Genomic DNA, 24,840 nt, shown 5'->3' with positions numbered 1-24,840 from the left:
TTTTACTAAATACCTAAAAGAGATTATCTTAAATTTCACGTGGATGATTACCTAACAGGAATGCATTCTATCACGGAGGCAAGGCACCTTGGTGTCTCTCACCCATGATTCTAGCTACTTAGGAAGTGGAGGCTAATCTGGGCAATAAATTTGCAAGACTCCATTTTATCCAAGTAGCTGAGCATGGTGAGGTGCATCTGTGATCCTTGCTACACAGGAAGCATGGGCACGAGGACTGGGGTCTGAGGTCAGCCTAGGGAAAACCTTGAGACCTTATTTAAAAAAAGAATCAAAGCAAAACATCGTTGAGGGCCTGGCTCAAGTGGTAAAAGCCTTTGTGTGTGGCAATCAAAAGGCTCTGAGTTCACATTCAGCTGCCAAACAAGAAGGTATTATCCTGCTGGAACATGCTTATAACCATTCATTGCTTATGAAATTCTGTCAGGTGTCTATAGAGAAGAAAGAATTCTCCATTTGCAGGAAGAAAACATACCAGTTCATATAGGAAATTTTCAGCTTCAGCTTTAGCTTCGAAAGGTTTCCTGGTAGCCTTTTCTTGGAGCCTAATCATGAAATAAAGAAAAATGGTAACCAAAGTAATAAACATTTGCAAAGCATTTGATCTGCTGTGCATTTGCTAAGCAGTTTACACAGAAAGTTTCCCAAGATCACTGAACAAAGGAAGATGGAGAAGTGTGAAACATTGCAAAAAAAAATAAAAATAAACAGAAGAGAGCCAGGCCCACGTGGCTCAGACCTATAATCCTAGCTACTCAGGAGGCTGACATCTGAGGATCATGGTTCAAAGCCAGCCTGGGCAGGAAGAGACTTTTATCACCAATACTCAGAAAAAGCCAGAATACCAAGTGGTAGCACACTAGCCTTGAGCACAAAGGACTTGGGGACATGACCCGGGGCCTGAGTTCAATCCCCAGGACCAGGGAACAAAACAACACACACACATTCAAAACCCTAAAAGCCAAAAATCAGTTGAAATAAAAATAACAAGATGTCTATCTGGCCATATATAGTTTATAATTACAATCTCATGGCAAATTTCAATTGAAATATTTTTTTTTCAGTCTAGTAAGAAAGTAGGATTTTCCTTGCTGGAGCCAGGCATTGGGGTCTACGACCCTGCCTCAGTGGTTAACCCCGGACCCCACACGTTTTCCATCTCTGCCAGTACCTCCCTCACCAGCTCTCCTCTAGCTATATGTTAGCTCTGCCTCTTCTAGTTCAACACCCGATTGATGCACACTCCCAGCCAGCCATCTCTGATGCCTAGACTTTTTAATTCCACTTTATTAAAATTAAGCTCATCTGGGACCAGAAGTGTAGCATACTGATAGAGTGCTTGCCACTTGCCACTTTGTGTATACGCAAAGACCTAGGTTCAACTCTTTTAGTACCACATACCCAGAAAAAGTCAAAAGTGGTGCTGTGGCTCAAATGGTAGATTGATAGCCTTGAGAAAGCCCCAGGACTGGCAAAAAAAAGGGGGGGGGGCTGGGAGTGTGGCTTAGTGGTAGAGTGCTTTGCAACCTAGCATGCACAAAGGCCTGGATTCAATTCCCCAGTAGCATTTACACAGAAAAAAATGGAAGTGGTGCTGCAGCTCAAGTGGCAGAGATCTACCCTTGAGAAAGCTCAAGGACAGTGCCCAGGCCCTGAATTCAAGCCCCAGGACTGGCAAAAAAAAAAAAAAAAAAAAAAAAGCCAGGTGTAGTGGCACATGCCTCATGCCTCATGTCTGCAGTCTTAGCACTAGAAAGGTTAAGGCAGGAGGATGAAAGTTTAAAGCTAGCCTACACAGTTGCTACCTTGAAATAAAAAGTGTGAATTGAACAGTGCTCAGGCCCTGAGCTCAAGCCCAGGACTGGCAAAACACACACACACACACACACACACACACACACACACACACACACACACACACACACACACACACACACACACACACACACACACACACACACACGTTGAATGGCAACCCCTTTGTTTAATTACTTAAAAGATAATAAAAATAGAATTTAAAAATAAAAGGACTTGAACTTAAGTCCATGGCTAGAATTAAAAACAGATGCTGATAACAGTTATTAATTAAACTAGCATAGTAGATGCATTTTCTGAATTTAAAAAGTTATGTGTTTCTCCAGGCCAGGTGCTGGTGGTCCACGCTGCTGTAATCTTAGCTATTTTGGAGGCTGAGATCTAAGGATCATGGTTCTTAGCCAACTCAAGCAGAACTTATCTCCAGTTAACCAACAGGGAAAAAAAAAAAGCTGTAAGTAGAGGTGTGGCTCAAGTAGTAGAGCAAAAAAGTTCAGGGGCAGTGCCCAAGTTCTGAGGTCAAGCTACAGTAAGGATATACATAAAAAATGTTGCTTCAGGTGAACCACAAAGTAGAAAACTCTGTGTGTAGACATTCTGGTTGATACATTTTTACATAAGAAGCCTGTTGTGGTTTGATGTCACCTGTCAGTTCAGCCACAGATGACCCAAATCACTACAAAGTTGAATGAGAAACAAACCTGGTGAGTTCCTTGTCAATTCTTTCCTGTCGCTTTTTCAGGACTTTTATTTGTTCTGTAATTGTCTGCTTCTCTCTATAAAATGAAAAGTTCGGAGTAAAGGTTCAAAGTAGGCACTTGTAATAAAGAATAAACCCAAAACTTGCTATTTGCAAGCCAGCAAATGTTCTTTACAACCAGCCCTTTCCTCTGGGTTGGTGTAGTGTGGTGTGTAGATGTCTGTGCTCTCCCTGGAGAGATGTGTGCGTGCTGCCTTTGCTGCCCTTGCTACCATGTGTGATGTGTCGATGTATGCCTCAGCTTGTGTGGGCGCCAGAGGATGGAGGGAGGTACGACAGGGCTTGGCTTCTCTTCCCTACACCCGAAGCTGAGGATGTCTGTCATTTCTCCTCCCTTGAGGCAACAAAAATCTTTAGGCAGTCACTTTAGATAACCTTTACAGAAGAACTGGATTCTTTTCAGGTAAGAATTGAAGATGTGTGTTGGAACCAAGGAACAGTGGCAGGTGTTAGGGGCTGCAGAAGAAAGGCAGCTCTGCTGTGTTATGGGTGGGGGTATGTGACACCCCAACACAGAGCGGCCTGGAGCAATACAGATGTACATCATCCGTGCAGGAGGCTGAGCCACGTGAGACAGCCATAGTGGCTGCCGGCTGCCGTGTGCAGGCTCCCTTGGGGAACACTGAGCTTTCTGGGCTTCACTTGAATGACTGCTGGTGGCCAGTCATGGCGTACCAGGAAGTGAAAAACAATGGCCAGTTCTGGACCTCAAGCTCAGGGCCTGAGACTGTTAAGTATGTTCAGAAACAGCTCTCCTCAACAGGAAAGCAAGGAGCTAAGTCTGGATGATTTCTAGGATTGCTTCCAGTTATTGGAGGGAGGTGGGGAGGGGAAAGAGCATGGTATGGCATGTACTTACATTCTAAAATCCTTTCGGTTCTTTGCAAATTGTCTCTTCGCCTCCTTTATGGTATCGCGGTATGTGGGAGCGGGCGCTGTGCTAGGCTGAGGGTTAAGGAAGGAGAGGGAAAGAGAATCCTTCACAGCGGGATTATGTGGCCTGTATAGCCGGGTCGTGAGAGTCTTGGGTGGCAGTGTGAATCTATCTGGTTTGTGCAGTTCCACAGCCACAAGCCATCTCTAGGCCACGCTAGCCCTGGTATGGAATCCCCGGGACCACAGCCGTCCCAGGGGATTGCCATTTTGTGTTAAAACATGCATTTTTAAAAGCATTTTCTTAAATGTCAATAATGAAAAACATAAAGCAATCTTCCCAGTGTTTTGAAACCTTTTGCGTTTTGTTCATTTTGACATTCACTGCGGGGCTTGTGCGAGGCCCCAGGGTCAAGTGACACGTGTGGCTGCTCGAGGACAGCCTGTGGCTGTGTGGCCAGCTCTGCTCTTGCCTGCACACGCATGTATCTGGCAGAGAAGACACTTCCTTTCTGAAGCTCAGGGAGTGGCTCAAGAAAGTAGGCCCTCAGCTTGGGTTTGAAGATATTAAAGATTCCAAGGGCTGGGAGTGTGGCCTAGTGGTAAGTGTACAGCCAGTGCACAAAGCCCTGGCTTGGATTGCTCCATACCACACACAAAAAGCTGGAAGTGAGTGGTGCTTTGGCCCAGGTGGTAGAGCAGTAGCCTGGTAAAAGCTCAAGGACAGTGCCCAGGCCCTGAAATCAGGCTCCAGGACTAGCAAAAAGAGGACAACGAGATAAAATCAAATACAAGTCCACAGAGCTGGAGAAGAACATGGTGGTTGCCAGGTCACTAGGTAGCTACAGGAGGAAATGGGGAGAGGTCTGTCTTGGGGTACCACCCTGAAATGGCCGGGATGAGTACTACAGGCAATAAAATATTGTAGTATTTCAGGATTCAAGCCAAAAAACAAACAAAAAAAACCCCCTCATTGTTCTACTATGAGCCCCGAAACCTCTGCGGCCTTTGAGATTAAACAATGAGATTGCTGTCCTCTGCCCAGGCCCATCTTTCCCTGAATGAAATTTAGTCATTAAAAAAAAAAAAAATCAGTTTGCCAGGTGTGGTGGCTCCCGCCTATAATCGGAGCTACTCAGGAGGCTGAGATCTGAGGATCAAGGTTCAAAGCCAGCCCAGGCACAAAAGAACCTGAGACTTTTATCTCCAGTTAATCTCCAGAAAAAGGCAAGGGGGGCTTGGCTCAGGGGTAGGGTGGTAGCCTTGCGCTGAAGAGCTCAGGGACAGCGCCCAGGCCAGGCCAAGTTCAAGCCCCATAACCCACAAAAAAAAAAATAAAAAATAAAAAATGTCCATTTTAAAGATATTCTTGACACTGGTTTAAATCCCAATGTGAGGATGTTAGGAGAAACCTGGGAAATTCAGCTCTGGGGAAAGAACCTTGGAAAACCTTAACCATTTTATTATCTCAATTGAAGTAACAGAAATATAAACAGCTTTATAACTTAAACTCTCATAAGCTTGAATTAAATTCATATGTCTCTTTTCTATTTTTTGTCAGTCATAGGGCTTGAACTCAGGGCCTGGCTGCTGTCCCTGAGCTCTTTTGCTCAAGGATACAGTTCTACCACTTTGAGCCACAGTACCACTTCCTTCAGGTTTTGTTTTTGTTTGTTTGATTTTTTGCCTTAAGCTCTACCACTTGAGCAACACCACCACTTCCAGCTTTTCTATGTACATGGTACTGAGGAATCGAACCTGGGGCTTTGTGCATGCTAGGCAAGCATTCTACCACTAGGCCAAACTCCCAGCCCACTTCCTTCAGTTTTTGAGTGGTTAATTGGAGATAAAAATCTCATAGGGCAGGCCGGGAGTTTGGCCTAGTGGTAGAGTGCTTGCCTAGCATGCACAAAGACACTGGTTCGATTCCTTGGTACCACATACATAGAAAAGCCAGAAGTGGTGCTGTGGCTCAAGTGGTAGAGTTCTAGCCTTGAGAAAACCCAAGGACAGTGCTCAGGCCCTGAGCTTGAGGTCCAGAACTGGCAAAAAAAAATCTCACAGAGCTTTTCTGCCCAGACTAGCTTCAGACTGCAATCCTCAGACTCAGCCTCCAGAGTAGCCAGGATTACAGATGGGAGCTACCGATGCCTGACTTCATGACCCTTCTTGTACCCATAAACTGACATGTTCAACTGAAACCTCTCTTGAGCAACTACTTAACAACAATACAAAAATGATTAAAACTTTATGTCTTTTATATAAATTGAACTATTGAGAAAATAATTTGTTATTTACAATTTGATCATGAAGTTCTTAAAGCCAAGGGAACTAACACCTATTTTCACTTCCCTGGAAACTATTTTCCCCACCCCACCAGAAGTGATGGATGGATAGCTTTTTACTACCAGCCAAAGCCCTGTCTACAGCAGTCCTTAACAGCTTGCCTGACCGCAGAGGGCCCACCTCCATTGTAAGCAGGGCAGGACCTCACTACCAGAGCAGCACAGAATTCTCAGAAACACTCTGTTATATCTCAAATTTCTATGTAGGTGTAGACTGCAGAATGTTATTTTTCGTTAAAGAAAGAGATGAGCTTCATTTAATGTCTCAGCGGTACAATCTTGAGCATACAATTGCACTGGAAGGTGAAAAGCTAGAGTGGGGACAGTGCTTGCCACCCTTGTGAGGTGGCAGCCAGCACCCTGTGGTTAGTGAGAACAGAGACAATCAGTGACAATCAGTGACAAAGGCTGTGAAGACTCAATCAACACATTCTCATTTTAGTCAGGAAAAGAAGTAAACAAGGTGTAAGCTTTTCCTCCCCAGTCCTCTGCTTTCTTGGTCTTATCTTTTTGGCCTTTAGAAAGAGGAAATGGACTTTAGAAAGTGGTCCATTGTGGAGAGACTGGGTCTAGAGGTGTATCCACACTGAGCACTTAACCAGTTAGGGCTATGGGAGCAACAGAATTGACTAGGAGAGTCCTTCCCCTTTACCTGTGAACTCTAAGGACTCGGGCAAGTATTCCTGTGGCCCCTTCAGTTAGGATCTTCTATAAAGAGGGGCAGACTTAAGTTTGATCCTATCACCCAAGGTGGGATGGGCAAAACCTGGGCATATGGGCCAGAGCCCAACATTTTTCAAAGGAAGAACACTTATTACTGGATATGGAATCTAGATGAGAGGCAGGGAGGGAAATGGCTAAGATAATGGTCTACAAAGTTTGCAATGACTGTCAGTTTCAAGGGTATACAATAATGGACAAGAAATCTTTTAGTAAGAAGCCATTCATTCTTCCTTCTCTTTTTTTTCTTTCCGTGTGTCTGTCTTGCTTGCTTTTTGCCAGTCCTGGGCTTGAGCTCACGGCCTGGGCACTGTCCTTGAACTTTCTCAAGGCTAGTGCTCTACCACTGGTGCTGAGGTTCAAGTAGTAGAGCTCTAGCCTTGAGAAAGCTCAAGGACAGTGCTCAGGCCCTGAGCTCAAGCCCAGGACTGGCAAAAAAAAAAAAAAAGGACAAGATTGGGCTGGCATTGGTGGCTCAGGCCTGTAATCCTAACTACTCAGGAGGCTGAGATCTGAGGATCAGGTCTGAAGTCAAACTAGGGCCCCTAGTTTAAGCCCTAAGACCATCACAAAAAAACAAAAACAAAGCAAACAAATGGCATAGAGGTCAACTCACAGACCAGTGAAGAATCATTGAAGTAGATGGCACTACTGTGTCACTCAACAACCACTGAGCACATAGTGAATGTCAGGCCCTATTGTAGGCTCTGTAGAGTTAAAAGTGACAAGACATTCTAGGTTTCCACTCTCACATGACTTGTATTTGTTGTTGTTGTTGTGGGTTTGTGGGGCTTGACCTCAGCCTGGGCTACTGTCCCTGAGCCCTTCAGCTTAAGACTACCACCCTACCCCTGGGCCTGGGTATTGTCCCTGAGCTCTTCAGCTCAAGGCTACGACCTACCCTTGAGCCAAGCCCCACTTCCTGTTTTCTGGAGGTTAAGTGGAGATAAAAGTCTCAGGTCCTTTTTGTGCTCAGGCTGGCTTGGAACCTTGATCCTCAGATCTCAGCCTCCTGAGTAGCTAGGATTATAGACGTGAGCCGTGCCCGGCTCACATGACTTGTATTTTAAGTGAGTGCAGGTGTGTGTGTTGGAGTGAAGAAAGGCATATGGGAAACAGCCATCACATTAAGAGTCCTGCCATCTCACTTTGTGTCAAGTTTTCATCTTCAGTTTGTTCCCCTCGTATCCTGTCACAGACTGTGAGGGCTGGAGACTGACAGCAGTAGAAGAAAACGTGTGGCATTCTTCCTGAATTGAGCCATGCCTGTTTTACTTTGCTATGTCAAGTGGCTGAGAATCTAAAAGTTCTTTGAGGAAAAGCTGCAGAAAAATGAGTAGCATTCTCATAGTATAGTTAGTGATAAACCTTTCCCAGTGTAGATGGTTCTCAAGCTCCTTCAGTTTTACTGGAATAAACTTATTTTCTATTTATACTTTAGAGAGCCTGTTGAGAGTTTCAAAGAAGCCAGGTGCTGGTGGCTCACGCCTGTAATTCTATCTACTCAGGAAGCTGAGATCTGAGAACTGCAGTTGGAAGCCAGCCTGGGCAGAAAAGTCCCTATAAGACTCTTATCTCCAATTAACCACTCAAAAACCTGAATTTGGCCGGGAGCTTGGCCTAGTAGTGGAGTGCTTCCCTAGCATGCACGAAGGCATGGTTTTGATTCCTTTGTACTGCATACATAGAAAAAGTCCAAAGTAGTGCTGTGGCTCAAGTGGTAGAGCTCTAGCCTTGAGGAAAAAGCTCAACGACAGTGCTCAGGCCCTGAGTTCAAGCTCCAGGACCGTGAAAACAAAACAAAACAAAAAATCTGATGTCGTGGTGTGGCTCAAAGTGATAGCCTTGAGCTGAAGAGCTTAGAGACAGCACCCAGGCCCAGAGTTCAAGCCCCACAACAGACAGGAAAAAAATGGCTTCAAAGACTTTTTTTTTGTTGTATGAAGTTAAAGTTAACACTGCATTCACAAGTATGGCTCCATGATTTAAGCTGTGAGGCAGATGATAAGTTTGCCACATTGAACTAATTGGGGTTTCTAAGACAATACTATTGGTACTGAAATAAAGAGTTATGTTTTATTTCTTATAAGTTATTAATTTTGAACAGATGGTTTTATTCAAATGAACTGAGTATATGTTCTTTATAAAATCTATAAAATCATTGCTATTATTTACACATTTTGGTCATGGTTGCACATTTGTGCTATGCAGTGAGGTTCTGGGCTAGAAGTTGACTAGGACTTCAGCATTTTTTTTTTTAATTTTATAGTCAGGGTAATGTATAGAGGGGCTGCAGTTACATTTGTCAGGTAGTGGATGTATTACTTCTCATACATTGATACCCCTTCTCATGTCTCAGCATTTTCTTATCCTACTGAATGGTGATAGTTTTCAGTAGACTTTGGTTAATGTGCATTAATGATCCTCCTAATTTTTATTCCTTGCAGGTATTTAAAGCCATCATTTTTCCCCAACTGAAAAAAAAATAAGGGTACAGAAACTTATAAACTGTAAGTACTGGCTCTACACAATTCCTCAGGGCTGACTGCATGAATTGGCCCCACACTTCTTTTTCTCATGCACCACTACATGGAGGAGGAGTCATTTAGGGACAAATAAAATGGTCCTCTTTTAGGTCTCACCACTGCCATGGCTTGGAGGGAGCAAACAAAGGACTGAGATATCCTAGGGGCCTGAATTCGGTTTGGTCTCCTTTTAGAATCACAGAATACAGAGAAACAAAGGATCTTACAAATGATGGGTCCAGCTGGTGATTCACACCTGGAATCCCAGTTGCTGAGGAGGCTAAGATCTGAGGGTTGTGGTTCAAAGCCAGCCTAGGAAAGCAAAGTCCTGTTCCTCACCCCCCACCCCCCAAAAAAAAGGTGGAAGTAGAGCTGGATGAAGTGGCAGAACACCAGCCTTGAGAGTAAAAGCCAAGGGAAAGCCGGTAGTGTGGCCTAGTGGTAGAGTGCTTACCCAGCATGCATGGAAGCTCTGGGTTTGATTCCTTGGTACCACATACACAGAAAAATCCCAGAAATGGTGTTGTGGCTCAAGTGGTAGAGGATTAGCCTTGAGAAAGCCAAGGACAGTGCTCAGGTCCTGAGTGCAAGCCCCGGGACTGGCAAGAAAGAGAAAAAAAAAAAAGTCAAAGGAAAGAGCCCAGGTCTTGAGTTCAAACCCCAGAACCAGCACACATGCATGCATCCACGTGTTTATATACACACACACACCTGTTCCATGGCATTTGAAGGTCATTTACTTGAAAATGAAGTTTTCCTGTTAAAACTAGAGTAAAACTAACAAACAAACCCTATGATGATGCATTTATTTTTAAATGAATCATCTCCACAAAAGTTTGCTTTAAAGATTCTGTAGTGATCAAATATGAGACGGTTCTGTATCTGAGCTCATGGAAGGAAGAAGAATCTCTTATGAAATATGAAGAGATTCTCCAGTAGAGTTTGCGTAGTCATGCGCTCACTAGTTGGAAGAAGGAAAAGGGCTAAAGTGATTTGTGTGCATGTAACTTTTTTCAACGAATGCGTGACAGTGTTTGCTCATTCATCTGATGCCAACAGTGAGCTGTGATTCTGGAAACAATGGTGGCACAAGGTCCTCCCTGCCACCTTTGTCAGGAAAGATTGCAAACTGAATATGTAGCTTCCTTTTGCTCTTTAGGACATGTGAGGAATAAGAGTCCTAATATTTTTTTCTTTCTTAACAATTGTTCCATTTTAAACATTTGTCAGAATTGTTAGTCATGGAACAATGCACATTACAGTCTCAAAGCTAGCCTTTAATATCCAAGAGCTAAGTATTTAAGTATACCTTTTTTCCTTCTTTTCTTTTTTGTAGGTCACAGGGCTTGAACTGGGCTTGGGCACTGTCCTTGAGCTCTTTAGCTCAAGGCTACTGCCCTACCCCTGGGCCTGGGTGTTGTCACTACCCTTTGAGCTAAGTCCCACTTCCCGTTTTCTAGAGATTAATCTGAGATAAGAGTCTCAGGTCCTTTCGTGCCTGGGCTGGCTTTGCGCCTTGATCCTCAGATCTCAGCCTCCTGAGTAGCTAGGATTACAGGTGTAATTGAGCCACCATGCCCAGCTGCCTTCTTTTGTGCCAGTATTGGGGCTTGAACTCAGAGCCTCATGCTTGGCTTTTTTCACTCAAAGCTGATGCTCTTGAGCCACATGTCAGTCCACTCCTAGTTTTCTGAAGATTTACTGGAAGAGTCTCTCAAAGCTGAGAGCCTGGTCTAGTGGTAGAGTGCCTGCCTAGCATACACAAAACCCTGGGTTGCACATACACAGAAAAAGCTGGAAGTGGTGCTGTGGCTCAATTGGTAGAATAATAGCCTTGAGAAATCTCAAGGACAGAGCCGAGGCCCTGAGTTCTAGCTCCAAAACTAGCAAAAACAAAAAATAAAACTTAAGTTTAACTAAGTGCTGGTGGCTCACGCCTTTAATCCTAGCTACTCAAGAGGCTGAGATTTGGGAATTGTGGTTCAAAGCCAGCCCCAGCAGGAAAGTCTGTGAGACTCTTAACTACCAGGAAACCAGAAGTGGCCTTGTGGCTCAAGTCGTAGAGCGCTAACCTTGAGCTGAAGAGCTCAGATACAGTATACAGGGCCAGAGTTCAAGCCCCATGACTGACAAAACAGTCTTTTGTATTTGTCTGCCTGCGCTGAGTTCAAAATGCAATCCTTAGAATCTCAGCCTCCTAAACAGGATGACAGGTGTAAGCCACTAGTGCCCCACGAGTGTACTCGTTTTTAAATTGCCAAGGTTTTCTGTTTATTTTACTTTGCTTATGTGCAAAATGACAGCATCAAAGCTAAAACAGAAAACAGGTTAGCCAAATCCGCTACAAGAGTTGGGTGCAGTGGTCAAAAATGCATTAATTTTCTTTTAAACTGAAACATTTAAATTGAAACATTAAGTTCAGAAACTGGTCATATGAAAGCAAAGTACTAAAAAAGGATATGGTACTTTGGATATCTCAGTGAGTTTAAACTTGTTTTGTTTAGCAGTTCCAAAATTACCAGCTGGTTCATGCTTCTTAAGATAATATAAAATCAGCGGACTCTGACCTCCAAAGTTGAAGAGAATGCGGTGAAACTCAGGCCCAAAGCTCCTGTAATGGGACTGGAAGAGAGAAAAAAAAAAAAAAGTGAGCCAGATACTACTTATGTGATCTTAAAGAACCAGCATTGGGAGTGCTGTAACTGCGGGCATAGGCTACCATATCTGGAGGAACTCCTTACCAAAGTATAGATCTGGGAATAGGTATAGAAAGGCTTTTTGTTGAATTACTGAGAATTGAACTCATGGCCTTATGCTCACTCAGCTCACTCACACAGCTACCAACTGAGCATTTTGCTGTTTATTTTGGAGACAGAGTTTAGAAAACCTTTCGGCTTGGGCTTGCTTTGAACTGTGACCCCCTGGATCTCAGCTTCCTAACTAGCATCACAGTCATGATCCATCAGTAGCTACTCCGAGCTTTGTGTTTGTCATTACGTCTGAATCTAGGTCAACAGAGATCAATTAGTTTGAACAATGGAAACAAAATAAATGAAGAAAATGAATAAGCCACGGAAGGGTTAGGAAAGACTCATGAAAAATAATGGCATAAACTTTTCCAGTCTCCTGGAAAATATGTCCCAGAGGTTCAAGCTATTCTAAGTAGTAGAAATTCATATCTAGACACACCATAGACAAAATGGCTAAAGACAAAGAGAAAATCATAAAAGTAACAGGAGAAAAACAACCTATCACCTATCCAGGAATCTTCCTAACACTAACCACTGTCACACCAAGAAAGCTGGGAGGTAGTGAGTCACACAAAGTGCCTTAGGGACAAAACCCTGTGGACCAAAGAAGTCCATATTAAGAAAACACAACCTATTTGTTCTAAGATTCTTTTTCTTTTTTTTTTTTTTGACAGTGGGGCTTGAACTCAGGGCTTGGGTGCTATCCCAGAGCTTTTTTGCTCAAGGCTAGATCTGTACTGCTTGAAGCCACAACTCTAGTTCTGGTTTTCTAATGGTTAACTAGAGATAAGAGTCTCAGGGAGCTTCTTGCTTTTGGCTTTGAATCAAGATCCTCAAATCTCAGCCTCCTGAGTAGCTAGGATTATAGGCTGAGCCACTAGCACTTGATTTGAGATTTCATTTTATTTGCTTTTACTGAGAAATGAAAGTGTCTTGTATTTTCTTTGCTTTATGGACACTTTTTTATTCTGTGGCTTTTTATAAGTATGTATCAGAATTTCTACTTTTTGGTAAAATATATATTGAATATATATATATCCAATAAATATATATTGAAGATGCAATGACCTATGGATAAATGTATATATATTCATATGAAGCTGGCTAATTCCAATGACAGTATATTGCAAATTAAACAAAACCTTTTAAAATAATCACTATTCATCAAACCTTTATTGTTGGTCTTGAAGTTTGTACTTCTTTGACTTCAATTCTTTTATATCCTCTTGGGTTCTGTAAAATTTGTTTAATATTGAACTCCATAGCTAAAACAGAAAAGAAAATACTTTTTAAAATTCAGCTGTTTTTTTTGTTGCTTTTTTCTTTCACAAAAAGATATGCTACCTTTTTTCTTATTAGAGTAAACTTTGAATGGAGAGATAAAAGTATGGATAAGAAAGAGGTAGGATGTTATGATAGCATGTCCTGGTCAGAGGAAATTAACATTTTGTAAGGTTGCCTGAGAAGGTGGTTGTGGAGGCCCCCACCTCTGACTACCTAGGTAACTGGTACATCTGGAAGCAGTTGTCTCCCCTTGAAGTTACATCCTGGGCTGCCCAGCAGGCTCTGAGGTCACATCCACAGCCAGTGTGACCATACCTCCCTTCACCTTCCTACACCTTCTCCCCCATTCCTTTTCTATATAAACTGGGGCCAAACAGCTGTGTGGCCCCTTCAGCCATGCGTCTCCATCATGCACGGTGGGGCACAGTCTGCCCTTCCTGATTGAATACTGTGTGCTGTTCTTTTTTTATGGCCTTACTTAATTTAAACCCTTACACATTTTATCTCATAGTTTTACTAAATAGAGATTAAAGTTCATTCATTTATATTATATCATTCTCACAAAACCATTCAGTGAGGGCCGGGAGTTTGGCCTAGTGGTAGAGTGCTTGCCTAGCATGCACGAAGACCTGAGTTCGATTCCTCGGTACCACATACATAGAAAAAAGCTGGAAGTGGTGCTCAGGCTCAAGTGGTAGAGCTCTAACCTTGAGAAAGTCCAAGGACAGTGCTCAGGCCCTGAGCTCAAGCCCAGGACTGGCAAAAAAAAAAAAACAAAAAACATTCAGTGAGCTGCTGAGTAATACTGTCCACAATTTACAGAAAACTAAAGTGTGGAAAATGCCATGACTTGTTTAAGCCCTTGTATATGAAGCAGTGGAGGGAGAAGATGCAGAACTGAAGTCCAGTTCCTTCTGTGATCCTCTGGCTAAGAGTGATGGGAGGCTGGGGGCTATGGGTGTCATAGTCCACTTTTCCAACAACATATCCAGGAAAGGAAAGATGATAATGTTTCCACCAGCATGAATATGCATGAAGATACTGGGGGTATCTTTCCATGTCTTAAAAGGGAGAACTATACCATTTAAACATCTATGTCAACTAACTTAAAACACAAATTAAGTCTCCAGTATAAAAGATTACCTGTTAGGTTTGGTTTAGATTCTGGCACTGATGGTTAGTTACCAAGGAGACTAATTCATTCTAGGGGTTGTAATGTTGATGACAAATGATTGTAGGATTTGAAGAGAGCCACTTGAGCTGACTTTTGACATTATACATTAAGAAACATTTAGTCATTAGCCTCCTAGAATACTAGAGAAAGATAAGCATTTAACACCACCAGAGACTAAAAGTTTGGGTAGTAAATAATTTACATTTTAAATTTGGAAAAAAAATCAAGCAAGCTGGAGCTGGAATGGGCAAGAATGGTAATAAAAGAATGTCATTTTTTTCATATATTTTTATTGTAGTCAATAGAAGGGTTACACTATATTCACCAGATAGAAGGTGCATTACTTCACATACATTGATACCCTTTCTCATGTCTTGGTCCCCATTTCCCTTCCCCTACCCCAGCCCCTCATCTTATTTTCCTCCCTTCCCTATCGAATGTCATTTTTTAAAAAAATTGCTCAGTTTTATAAATTAGGCCTAGTAGCTCAGCTGTAATCCCAGTTACATGGGAGGCAGATATGGGGATGGGGATCACAGCTGGAGGCCAGCCCGGGGTGGGAGGTGGAGGGAAGTTGTCCAGACTCCCGAGCTTGGCAAGGTGTACGCATCTGCTGCTTTAGCTATGGGGGAAGCATGGGCCTGCGCCTGTCATGCTCAGTGAGAACTGCAGCTCAGGCATAAATAGAGACCACATTTTGAAAATAAGCAACAATAAAAGAAGCAAAGAAGCTGGAGTATAGTTCATGTGGTACAAACATATACAGGCCAATGCAAGGCCCTGACTTCAATCCCTAATATTGAAAAAAATGCTCAATTTTAAATCATTCTTCAAAAAAAAAAAAAATCCAGGTGCCAGTGACTCATGCCTGCAAATCTAGCTGCTCAGGAGGATGAGATCTGAGGATCACAGTTCAAAACTCCAGTCCAGACAGGAAAGTCCATGAGACTCTTATCTCCAATTAACTACCAGAAAACTGAAAGTAGTGCAGTGGTTCAAATGGTAGAGCACTAGCTTTGAGCACAAAGAGGCTCAGAGATGGTACCCAGGCCCTGAGTTCAAGCCCCACAACAACTACCACCATCAACCAAAAAACTCCCACCAAGGTTAGATTGTTACCTCTCCTTAATTAACAAAAGATGGAAATGGAAAACTTTGGTCAAAGTGGTAGGGGCCAGCCTTGAGAAACCATGAGAGAGGGGGAGAGGAAGAGGCAGAGGAAGAGGCAGAGGGAGAGGTAGAGGAGAGGGAGAGGAGAGGGAGAAGGAGAAGTAGAGGAAGAGGGAGAAGGAAAACGGGAGGAGAGGGAGAGGGAGAGGGAGAAGGGGAGGGGGAGGAGGGGGAGGTAGAGGGAGGGAGGGAGAGGGAGGGAGGGAGAGAAAGAGAGAGAGAGAGAGAGAGACAGAGAGACAGAGAGAGGACATTAAGATGACTGCATTACTAGCCACTTTTCCTCTGTCCTTCCCTTTGCTTTATTTTAGGGAAAAATAACATACTTTTCATATACCTTTGTTCTTAGCATCCATGAAAGCTTGAGAGCTGACCTAAAAAAAAAACTACATTATAGGGGCCGGGAGTTTGGCCTAGTGGTTTAAGTGCTTGCCTAGCATGCACAAAGACCCGGGTTCGATTCCTTGGTACCACATATATACAAAAAAAGCTGGAAGTGGTGCTGAGGCTCAAGTGGTAGAGCTCTAGCCTTGAGAAAGTCCAAGGACAGTGCTCAGGGCCCCAGCTCAAACCCAGGACTCGCAAAAAAAAAAACCAAAAAACAAAACAAAAAAAAAACCTACATTATGTCTGTCATTGATAAAATTAAGAGCCACATGCGAGTGGTTCATACCTGTAATCCTAGCTACTTAGTAGGCTGAGATCTGAAGATCATGGTTCAAAGCCAGCTCAGGCAGGAGATTCCTTGAGACTTTTATCTCCAGTTAACCACCAGAAAACTAGAAGTTGAGCTGTAGCTTGGACTGGCAAAGAGTCGGGCTTGAGGGAGAAACAACAACAACAAACCCAGGGACAGAGTTGAGCTCAGGCCTTGAGTTCATGACAAAACAAAAAACTAAGCAAGTAGAGCTCAAATGTTTTCACTAAGTCTTCAGAAATTTTTCTAATGGAAAAATATGACATGAAAGGGCAAATAAAATGCATAAGAAATGAAGCTTTTAGGATCAGTGACTAATCTGTGGAATAAAGAAATCAGAGAAGTCTTACTAAAAGCCTGATTAGATTTGTAGGGATTTGGCCATTGGGGTGAGGCTGGGTAACTGGTCGTTTGGGCAGGAATATGAGACCACCCTAGTTGAACTGAAGGGATCCTTTGGCAATGGCCTTACTTAAAGAATGCAGAGACAAAAAAGAGCAAAGGGCATGAGGGGATCCTTTGGCAACATCCTTACTTAAAGAATGTGGAGACAAAAAAGAGCAAAGGACATTAAGATCCAGTGGTTATCCCAGTGTAAGATTTGTTCAAAATGTTTCTGTCAGGAAATAATACACTGAGTTTAAATCTTTGAGAATGACTGAAATAATTGGTGGATAATTATGAGTTCATTTGAATACTATAGTTGCTTCATAAATAATGTGAGTGATGTGGTTTTACCCCTTAAGTCATAAAGTTGTTAATTAACCTAATTATTTCAAATTATCCTAAACTTCATTTCGCCATAGATTATTGGTCAAGGAGGAGTAGAACAGGATAGTTTATTGGGAGTTGGAAGAAATTATGTCTCTTTTACTTATTATCATCTAATAACTTAAAAATGTTTGCCATGGGCTTCAAACTTTCTGTTAACTGAGTGCTGCTGTCTTTTCTCAGCTGGCTGGATGAGTCCCACAGAAGGAAAATGATGCAGAAGGGGGCACCTAGGCATTTCACTAGCTGTTATTATAGAGAAATAAACTCAGCGTTTTCAGTTTCAAATTCAAAGGTGTGATGAATGAAATCAATATGATAAATAAGTTACCACCTAGCTACTGTGGAGGTTGAGATTTGAAGACTGCAGTTCAAAGCCAGCATGGGCAGAAAAGTCTGTGAGACTTATCTCCAATTAACCACCAAAACCCAGAAGTGGAACTGTGGTTCAAAATGGTAGAGAGCTGGCCTTGAGCAAAAAAGCTAAGGACACACATGGACAGACGGATGGATGGACGGACACACACACACACACACACACACACACACACACAGAGTTACCTTTCAGTGAGATCAGTAGTATGTAGGCTGTATAGGAAATTCAAATGTTCCTTGCAAAATGGGTTGAAGGGTGAGGCATAGTGGGCAGAAAATCTGTTGGGCTTGTGGTACCCTTCCTGGTGGTATAAATATTAAACGGAGGCTGCTGTGGCTCACCCGTACCATTTCCTCTTTGTGTTCAGCCATTCTACTCTAATGGGAAAAAATGCTAACTGGAGCCCTGGTGACGCAGGGTCAGTCCCCACCCTTTCAGCAAGGTCCATCACCATGTTTACTGTAAGACAGACTTCAGCACCCAGCAAAGAAAAGGGGCATCTGATTCCATTATTTTACAAAATAAATTATAGGCTCTCAAACTCTTTCCATGGGTGGATTTTCAATATTCACCACAAAACAACATGTCTTCAAAATTAAAGCCCATATCCCAAGATCAAATTTGCAAAAATTTGCTTCTGCTTTTAATTAAACTCAAGCTATTTCTCAGTGAATGAGAAATTAACAGTTAAAATGAATGATTAGAAGAAGAATGGGCTCTTCTGAGGCTGGTAATCCCCACATTCTTTGATCTGGCTACCACTAAGCTCCTACCCTGACTGCACAGACCAACACAGAATCCAACCTTAACCAAATTAATCACACCAAGGGCAGGATGCCACCAGAGGCCCCCTTCCAGCCCACATGGCACTCGCGGGATGTCTGGCACTCGCGGGATGTCTGGAAGGTCTGAGTTAGAACCTTCCGAGGACCTGTCTTGCAAAATGATATTTCCCCAGGGAGAAAGACTGAGGGCCACTACTTGATCTAAGAACCCACATTCATATTCAAAATAATTAGTGTCACTCTTTTCTAGTACAAAGTGCATGAGACAGAGGAAAATGGCACACCAGACTGTGCTTTAAGCATCCAATGGCAAAAGACACACCAGGGGACTTATAATTTTCCTTTTTAAAAGAAAAATGAGTAGGTGTGGTTCCCAATAAAAATCACAAGTGTGCCTCTCTAACCATGTGACTTCAAGTCTGTGTATGCCGGTGTGCATGTCCTCAGTGGGTCAGTACTGGCCTGTTTGTGAAGGCAGAGGGAAAGCAGAAATGAGGGGTAGATGTGTTCTGGCCACTGCTCTGTGCAGTCCTGTGGAAATGGCTTACTGAATGCCAGGTGAGCATAGCATCTGACTTGAGGATGGGAAGGGCAGGAGAAGTGCTAGAGATCTGAAGGGGGAAACTATTGTGTAGGGGAGAGAAATGAGAGGGATTATGATTACCTGGCAGAGCTAAGTCCACTTGAATGATACAACTAAAAATTCACTTGTGAGTTAAAAATCATACACACACACACGTTACCCCATCATAAAGAAAGATTAAATTACATCATTTGCTGGAAAATGCATGGAACTGGAGAATATCATGTTGAAAGAGACAAGCTAAGTTCAACAAGCCAACTATCTCATGCACTTGCTCATTTGTGGAGCACAGACCTAAAATGATGACGACGACGATGACGACGATGACAATGATGACAACGACGATGATGACAGCAGGGGTGGTAACGGGTCGGGAGAATAAAAAGAGGATTGTCTAGGAAGGGGTCAAGGAGACAGGACAGGGGGTGGGGGGAAGAGGAGACAATGAAGGGGAAAGAAGATGAAAAGATGGCACTCCCAATACACATACATACCACAACAACATAGTAAAATCCACCAAATGCTGTTTGAAAAAGGGGCGAGCAATCTGGGTGCCAGTGGATCACTCCTGTACACTCCTAGCTACATTGAAGACTGAAATCTGAGGATCAGTTCAGAGCCAGCCCAGGCAGAAAACCAGAAGTGGCACTGTGGCTCAAAGTGGTAAAGCACTAGCTTTGAGCACAATGGGGCTCAGAGACAGCGCCCAGATGGAGTTCAAGCCCCATAACGGACCAAGAGTCAAAAACAGACATACGGAGACACAAAATTAAAGGATTGAGCATTCAGCATGCTTGAAATTTTCTGCATTACTATTGCCATGTCCCAAAGTGAGTTGCTTAACTTTGTTCAGACTCCATTTATAGATCAGGCTGACCATTCAGTCCATCTTAGAGGACAAAGCCATTTTCACTAATGAAAATGCTATAAAAAACAAAAACTCCGGGGCCAGGAGCGTGGCCTAGTGGTAGAGTGCTCGCCTGGCATCCACCATGACCTGGGTTCAATTCCTTGGTGCCACATACTTAGAAAAAAGCTGGAAGTGGTGCTGTGGCTCAAGTGGTAGAGCACTACTCTTGAGAAAACCCAAGGACAGTGCTCAGGACCTGACTTTAAGCCCCAGGACTGGCAAACAAACAAACAAACAAAAACAAAAAAACAAAAAAACCCTCCACCTTCGTAGATTGTTATAATTATGATAACTTGGCTTACAGCCCATTTATAATTTTTCTTTTTATATTTGTATGTGAAAACGTAAAAGGGGTTCTATTTGTGGGGTATCACGTGACGTTTTTGTATATGTGTATGCTCTATAGTGCTTAAATGAGGCTAAACACCTGCATCTTCAAAAGTCAATCTTACTCTAGAGTGAAAACATCCTGAATCCCTTTTTCTGGCTTTTTAAGAACATACAATACATAATATTTGTCACCTATAATCACCTTGTGACCTGCTGTTCCTACCTAAATATAACTTAGCACCCCTCCCTCCTTCCTGTGCCTCCTCGCCTTTGGTTAGCATCTATTCTCAACTTCTAGGAGACAGACTTTTTTACATTCTACCTGAAAGCCTGTCTTTATTATCAATCATTTTCTCTGATGCATGAAATTCTTTTATTTCCTTTTTTCTAGTTTTTCTTATTTCCTCTATGTTCCCTGCTGTGTTCTCACCAATGTCTTCTTATTCTCTCCTGGGTTCCTTCTAATTTTACCTTTGCCTCTGAGGAAGGCTTTTTTTTTTTCTTTTTTTGTCAGTTCCAGGGCTTGAATTCAGGGTCTGAGCACTGTCCTTGGGCTTCTTCCTCAAGGACAACACTCTACCACTTGTGCCACAGTACCACTTCCAGCTTTTCTATGTATTTGGCCCTGAGGAAACAAACCCAGGTCTTCATGCCTGCTAGGCAAGCACTCTACCACTATGCCAAACTTCCAACCCCTCATGTCTTTTTAATCAGACCCTTTATATAATTGTCTTCTATGTTTTCTGATTTTTTTTATCTGTAGACATTTAATATTTAGTTATACCTTTCTTTTGCATACTGTATCATTTTTCTAGCTAGTGTGTCTCATTCCTTACTTTTTTTTTACTATCCCACACTCTGGTTCTCTCTCTTCTATCTTTTTGTGCTTTGATTTTTAACTATCTTCTAGGTTTACCATAAGTAGAATGTGTGCTATGTTTTCTGTTCTTTGTTGCTTCTGGATGCCTTCCATAGGAGACAGGAGGTGGGGGGGGGAAGGGGAGGAGAGTGTACACGAACTTTATGCTATGCCTTCAAGCCAGAAGCCATCCAGCATGTTCTTCAGCTTATTATCTTGAAAACACTTGAAGTCATAAAACTATTACAATAAATACCTCTTGCCTTATCCTCAAATCCACTGATGTAAATCATTTTGTCACATTTACTTTTTCTGTATTTCTTTAGTTAAATCATTTTGAAAATGAGTTGCAAACTGTTAAAAATGAAGCAAATAAAAAGTATTTAAATATCTCTGAATATTATATTATGCTTAAACATAATTCATGATCCCCAGTAGCAAACTCTGTGCCAAGGATTTAAGAGCAAGCTATTTTTGGGAAGAAATGGGGAGCCATTCAGGAAAAGCAGGGTGGCCAGCGAAACCCGTGCAAAGGCAGATACCAAAGTGAGGGTTATGACCTTTTCTACAAGCATGTGGCTCTGAATTATCCCAACTAGGGACAATGGGTTGGAGGGAAGGGATGGCATTCACTAACCCTCTCTCATCAGTCACTGGTTAAGGAATTTGCTCTAAGAGTTATTAATTCTGTCCCTTCAAGTGTCGGCACAGTGAATTCTACAAGTTTTTCTGAGACAGCACTGATATCTGATGGGAGTCAGGCAAGGTTGCTCTGCAAGGGGGCACCAATCCTTTTCCAAGAGGACTGAAGGCAACTATATACAGCACAGAAATAATGACCACTGCTTCATGATGGCCTAGTCTCCTTTTGTTAATCACACTCCCACTTCATATCTTATACTACACTGCAACTGTTCTTTTTTTTTTCATTTACTCATCCATCCATCCATCCATTAGTGTTCATGTTCAGTCCCCTGACTTTTAGGTTCTTTAAAGGGAAACTGGTAACTATTTTTTTTTTTTGGGGGGGGATACTGGGGCTTGAACTTAAGGGTGCTATCTCTTAGCTTTTTCACTCAAGACTGGGTGCTCTACCACTTGAGTCATGCCACTACTTCTGACTCTTTTGGTGGTTAATTGGAGAAAAGAATATCACAGACTTTCCTGCCTTGGCTGGCTTTCAACTTCCAATCCTCAGATCTCAACCTCCCGAGTAGCTAGGATTACAGGTGTGAGCCACAGGTACCCAGCTTTGACACCCTCTTATACAATGGACTTGAAATTTTATCTAACTTATCTAGATCACTGAATTATTTATGAGTAGAAATTCAATTTGCATACACGTGGCCACAAATAATCAAAATCTTGAAAGCGTTAGACCAGTTTGATCCATATGGCCTCTAGATACTGTATATTCTCATTATGACAGGATTCTGCTCAGAAAACTTTAACTTTAGGTTTTGGGAGACTTTCTTGCCCTGGCTCACTTTGAACTATGATCCTCAGATCTCAGCCTCCTCAGTAGGATTACAGGTGTAAACCATCGGGCACCAGGCTTACTTTTTCTTAACTGGTACAATTTTTTGTTTTCCCTCTTTTGGTACACAGGATTTGCTATCTCTTCATTCCCATTAAAATTTGTATGTGTCATTTAACTTGTGAACTCTCTGAACTGCTAATGAGAAGTTGAGTCATTTTTCATGTTTAGTTTCCAAAAGGTCTCATTTTGAAAAAAAAAAAAAGATTTTCAAGTATTAACTTGCTTTAAATGATTACTGATACAAACCTTACTTTTATTAAACTTTTTTTTTTTTTTTTTGGTCATGGGGCTTGAACTTGGACCTGGGCACTGTCCCTAAGCTCTTTTTGTTCAAGGTTAGGGCTCAACCACTTTGAGCCACAGCACCACCAGTTTTCTGATGGCTAATTGCAGATGAGTCTCCAGTTCATGGATTTTTCCTCCCTGGGCTGGCTTTGAACCATGGATCTCAGCCACCTGAATTGCTAGGATTAAAGGCATGAGCCAGCAACACCCAGCATTTACAAATTTTTACTGAAGAAGGAAGGGAGGAAGAAAGGAAGGGAGGGATCCCTGGGAGGAAGGGGGAGGGAGGGGAATGGAAAGAGAGAGAAGGAAAGTAAGCAAACCTGAAGTTAGACAGCATGAATAGCTCTTTTAGAATTATTGGTTAAAGGTCTGAGTTACCAGGAGTTGCATCATTATGCCTTATTATTTGAGAACTGTTTGTCTTCTATAATATGAAATTATTCTCAGAGGAATCCTGAAGAGAAACCAGCTGTGTTTTTTAGACTAGATTGAAAAGGAGACAAGCAAACTAAAAAAAACCTAGAATAACTTATGAAAGTTTCTAAAAATCTGAAGTATGATACAAAAAGAATGTGTGTGTGTGTGTATGTGTGTGTGTGTGTGACAGAGAGAGAGACAGAGACAGAGAGCAAGTTCAAAAAATCAGAATTTAAAAAGTTGAAAAATGAAAAAAGGGAAGAATGAAACAACAAAACTGAATAGCAAAAAAGTTTCTAATCTTTGTAAATATTTGGCATCAACAAGGAAATAGCATAATTTAGTAAATCAAGGACTAGAAAACTGAGAAAAAAATAGCCTCTCAGTCTACAAGAAATAAAGTACTAACAGCATGAGGAATCTTGAAAAGAAATAAAAATCTATTACATTAAAAATTTGAAATATTCCAGATATAGTAAAGTGAGTTATTTTTTTTTTTTCCCCAGTCCTGGGCTTGAGCTCAGGGTCTGAGCACTGTCCTTGGACTTTCCTCAAGGCTAGTGTTCTACCCTGAGCCACTGCACCACTTCTAGCTTTTTCTATGTATGTGGTACTGAGGAATCAAAGCTGGGTCTTTGTGCATGCGAGGCAGGCACTCTACCACTAGGCCAAACTCCCGGCCCGTTAATTTTTGAAAATAGTTTCATCTTTTAGTGTTTACTTTTTGAGGGAGAGCGAAATTTTTTTCTTCGTACTTTTTTTTTTTTTTTTTTGCCAGTCCTGGGCTTGAGCTCAGGGACTGAGCACTGTTCAGCTCTATCATTTGAGCCTCAGCACCACTTCCAGCTTTTTTCTATGTATGTGGTAGTCGAACCCAGGTCTTTGAGTATGCTAGGCAAGCACTCTACCACTAGCCCAAACTCCTGGTCCTCTTTGTACTTTTGCGTTTGCTTCCTGATTTTACATTTGATCATTCTGGAAATGAAGCATATTTGTTACCATACTTTATTTTGGAAATAAAGTATATTTGTTACTATGTGAGCATACTGAGTAAAGTACAATGGAATGAAAGAAGTGGAGAGGATAATCAAGGGAAGATAATACATTAATGTTGTGCTGGTTGCTGGTCTTGAACCCACGGCTTCTCTCTCTCCTTTACCTTGCTTGCTCTTGGTTAATGTTCTCCGACTTGAACCTGGCCTTTTTGCTGGTTAATTAGAAATATAAACATTTGCACATTTTTCTAGGCTAACTTTGAGCCTGGATCCTCTAGATCTCAGCCTCTTAAATAGGTGTGAGCTGCTGGCAGCTGGGAATATTTTAAAGAAACTTCATTCTTAATGCCATAACAACTGACTTTGAGAATTCTCAAGCAGAAATCAAAGAATAAAGTTATTTTACGCTTCTACAATAAGATACTATAACTGCATCGCTTGACTTTTGCTTTTGTTTTTGTGCTGGTTGTGAGGCTTGAACTCAGGACTTGGGCATTGTCTCTAAGCTTTTCTGCTCAAGTTAGCCCTCTAATACTGTATAAAACAAACAAACAAAAAATGGTGTGGGGGGGAGCTGGTGGCTCACACCTGTACTCCTATACTCAGGAGGCTGTGATTTGAGGATCATGGTTCAAAGCCAGCCTGGGCATCAAAGTCCATGAGATTATTTTTTTTTAATCGTCAGGATAATGTATCAACAGTTACATTTGTCAGGCAGTAGGTGCATTACTTCTCACATACTGATACCCCTCTCATGTTTTTGTCCCCATTTCCTTCCCCTCACCCCCTCCCAATCATTCTATGAGACTCTTATCTCCAATTAATCACTAGAGAACTGGAAGTAGTGCTGTGGCT

General features: G+C 42.1%; 1 protein-coding gene across 1 annotated transcript in view; it reads right to left on the bottom strand.

Annotated features, from left to right (window-relative positions):
• Fam227b (family with sequence similarity 227 member B) overlaps positions 1 to 24,840 on the bottom strand; it is a 122,538-nt gene that overhangs the window by 896 nt on the left and 96,802 nt on the right. The window contains exons 12-16 of the mRNA XM_090358443.1: positions 12,977 to 13,071; positions 11,518 to 11,678; positions 3,453 to 3,530; positions 2,535 to 2,609; positions 494 to 563 (exon numbers count right to left, since the gene is read on the bottom strand). Of these exons, the coding sequence (XP_090214569.1) occupies positions 494 to 563; positions 2,535 to 2,609; positions 3,453 to 3,530; positions 11,518 to 11,678; positions 12,977 to 13,071 (479 nt within the window). The remainder of the gene's footprint in view (positions 1 to 493; positions 564 to 2,534; positions 2,610 to 3,452; positions 3,531 to 11,517; positions 11,679 to 12,976; positions 13,072 to 24,840) is intronic.

This window comes from Megascapheus bottae, chromosome 25 (genome assembly GCF_031878675.1).
Source record: "Megascapheus bottae isolate mThoBot1 chromosome 25, mThoBot2.hap1, whole genome shotgun sequence".
NCBI lineage: Eukaryota > Metazoa > Chordata > Mammalia > Rodentia > Geomyidae > Megascapheus > Megascapheus bottae.
This window is presented reverse-complemented; position numbering and strand designations above follow the sequence as displayed.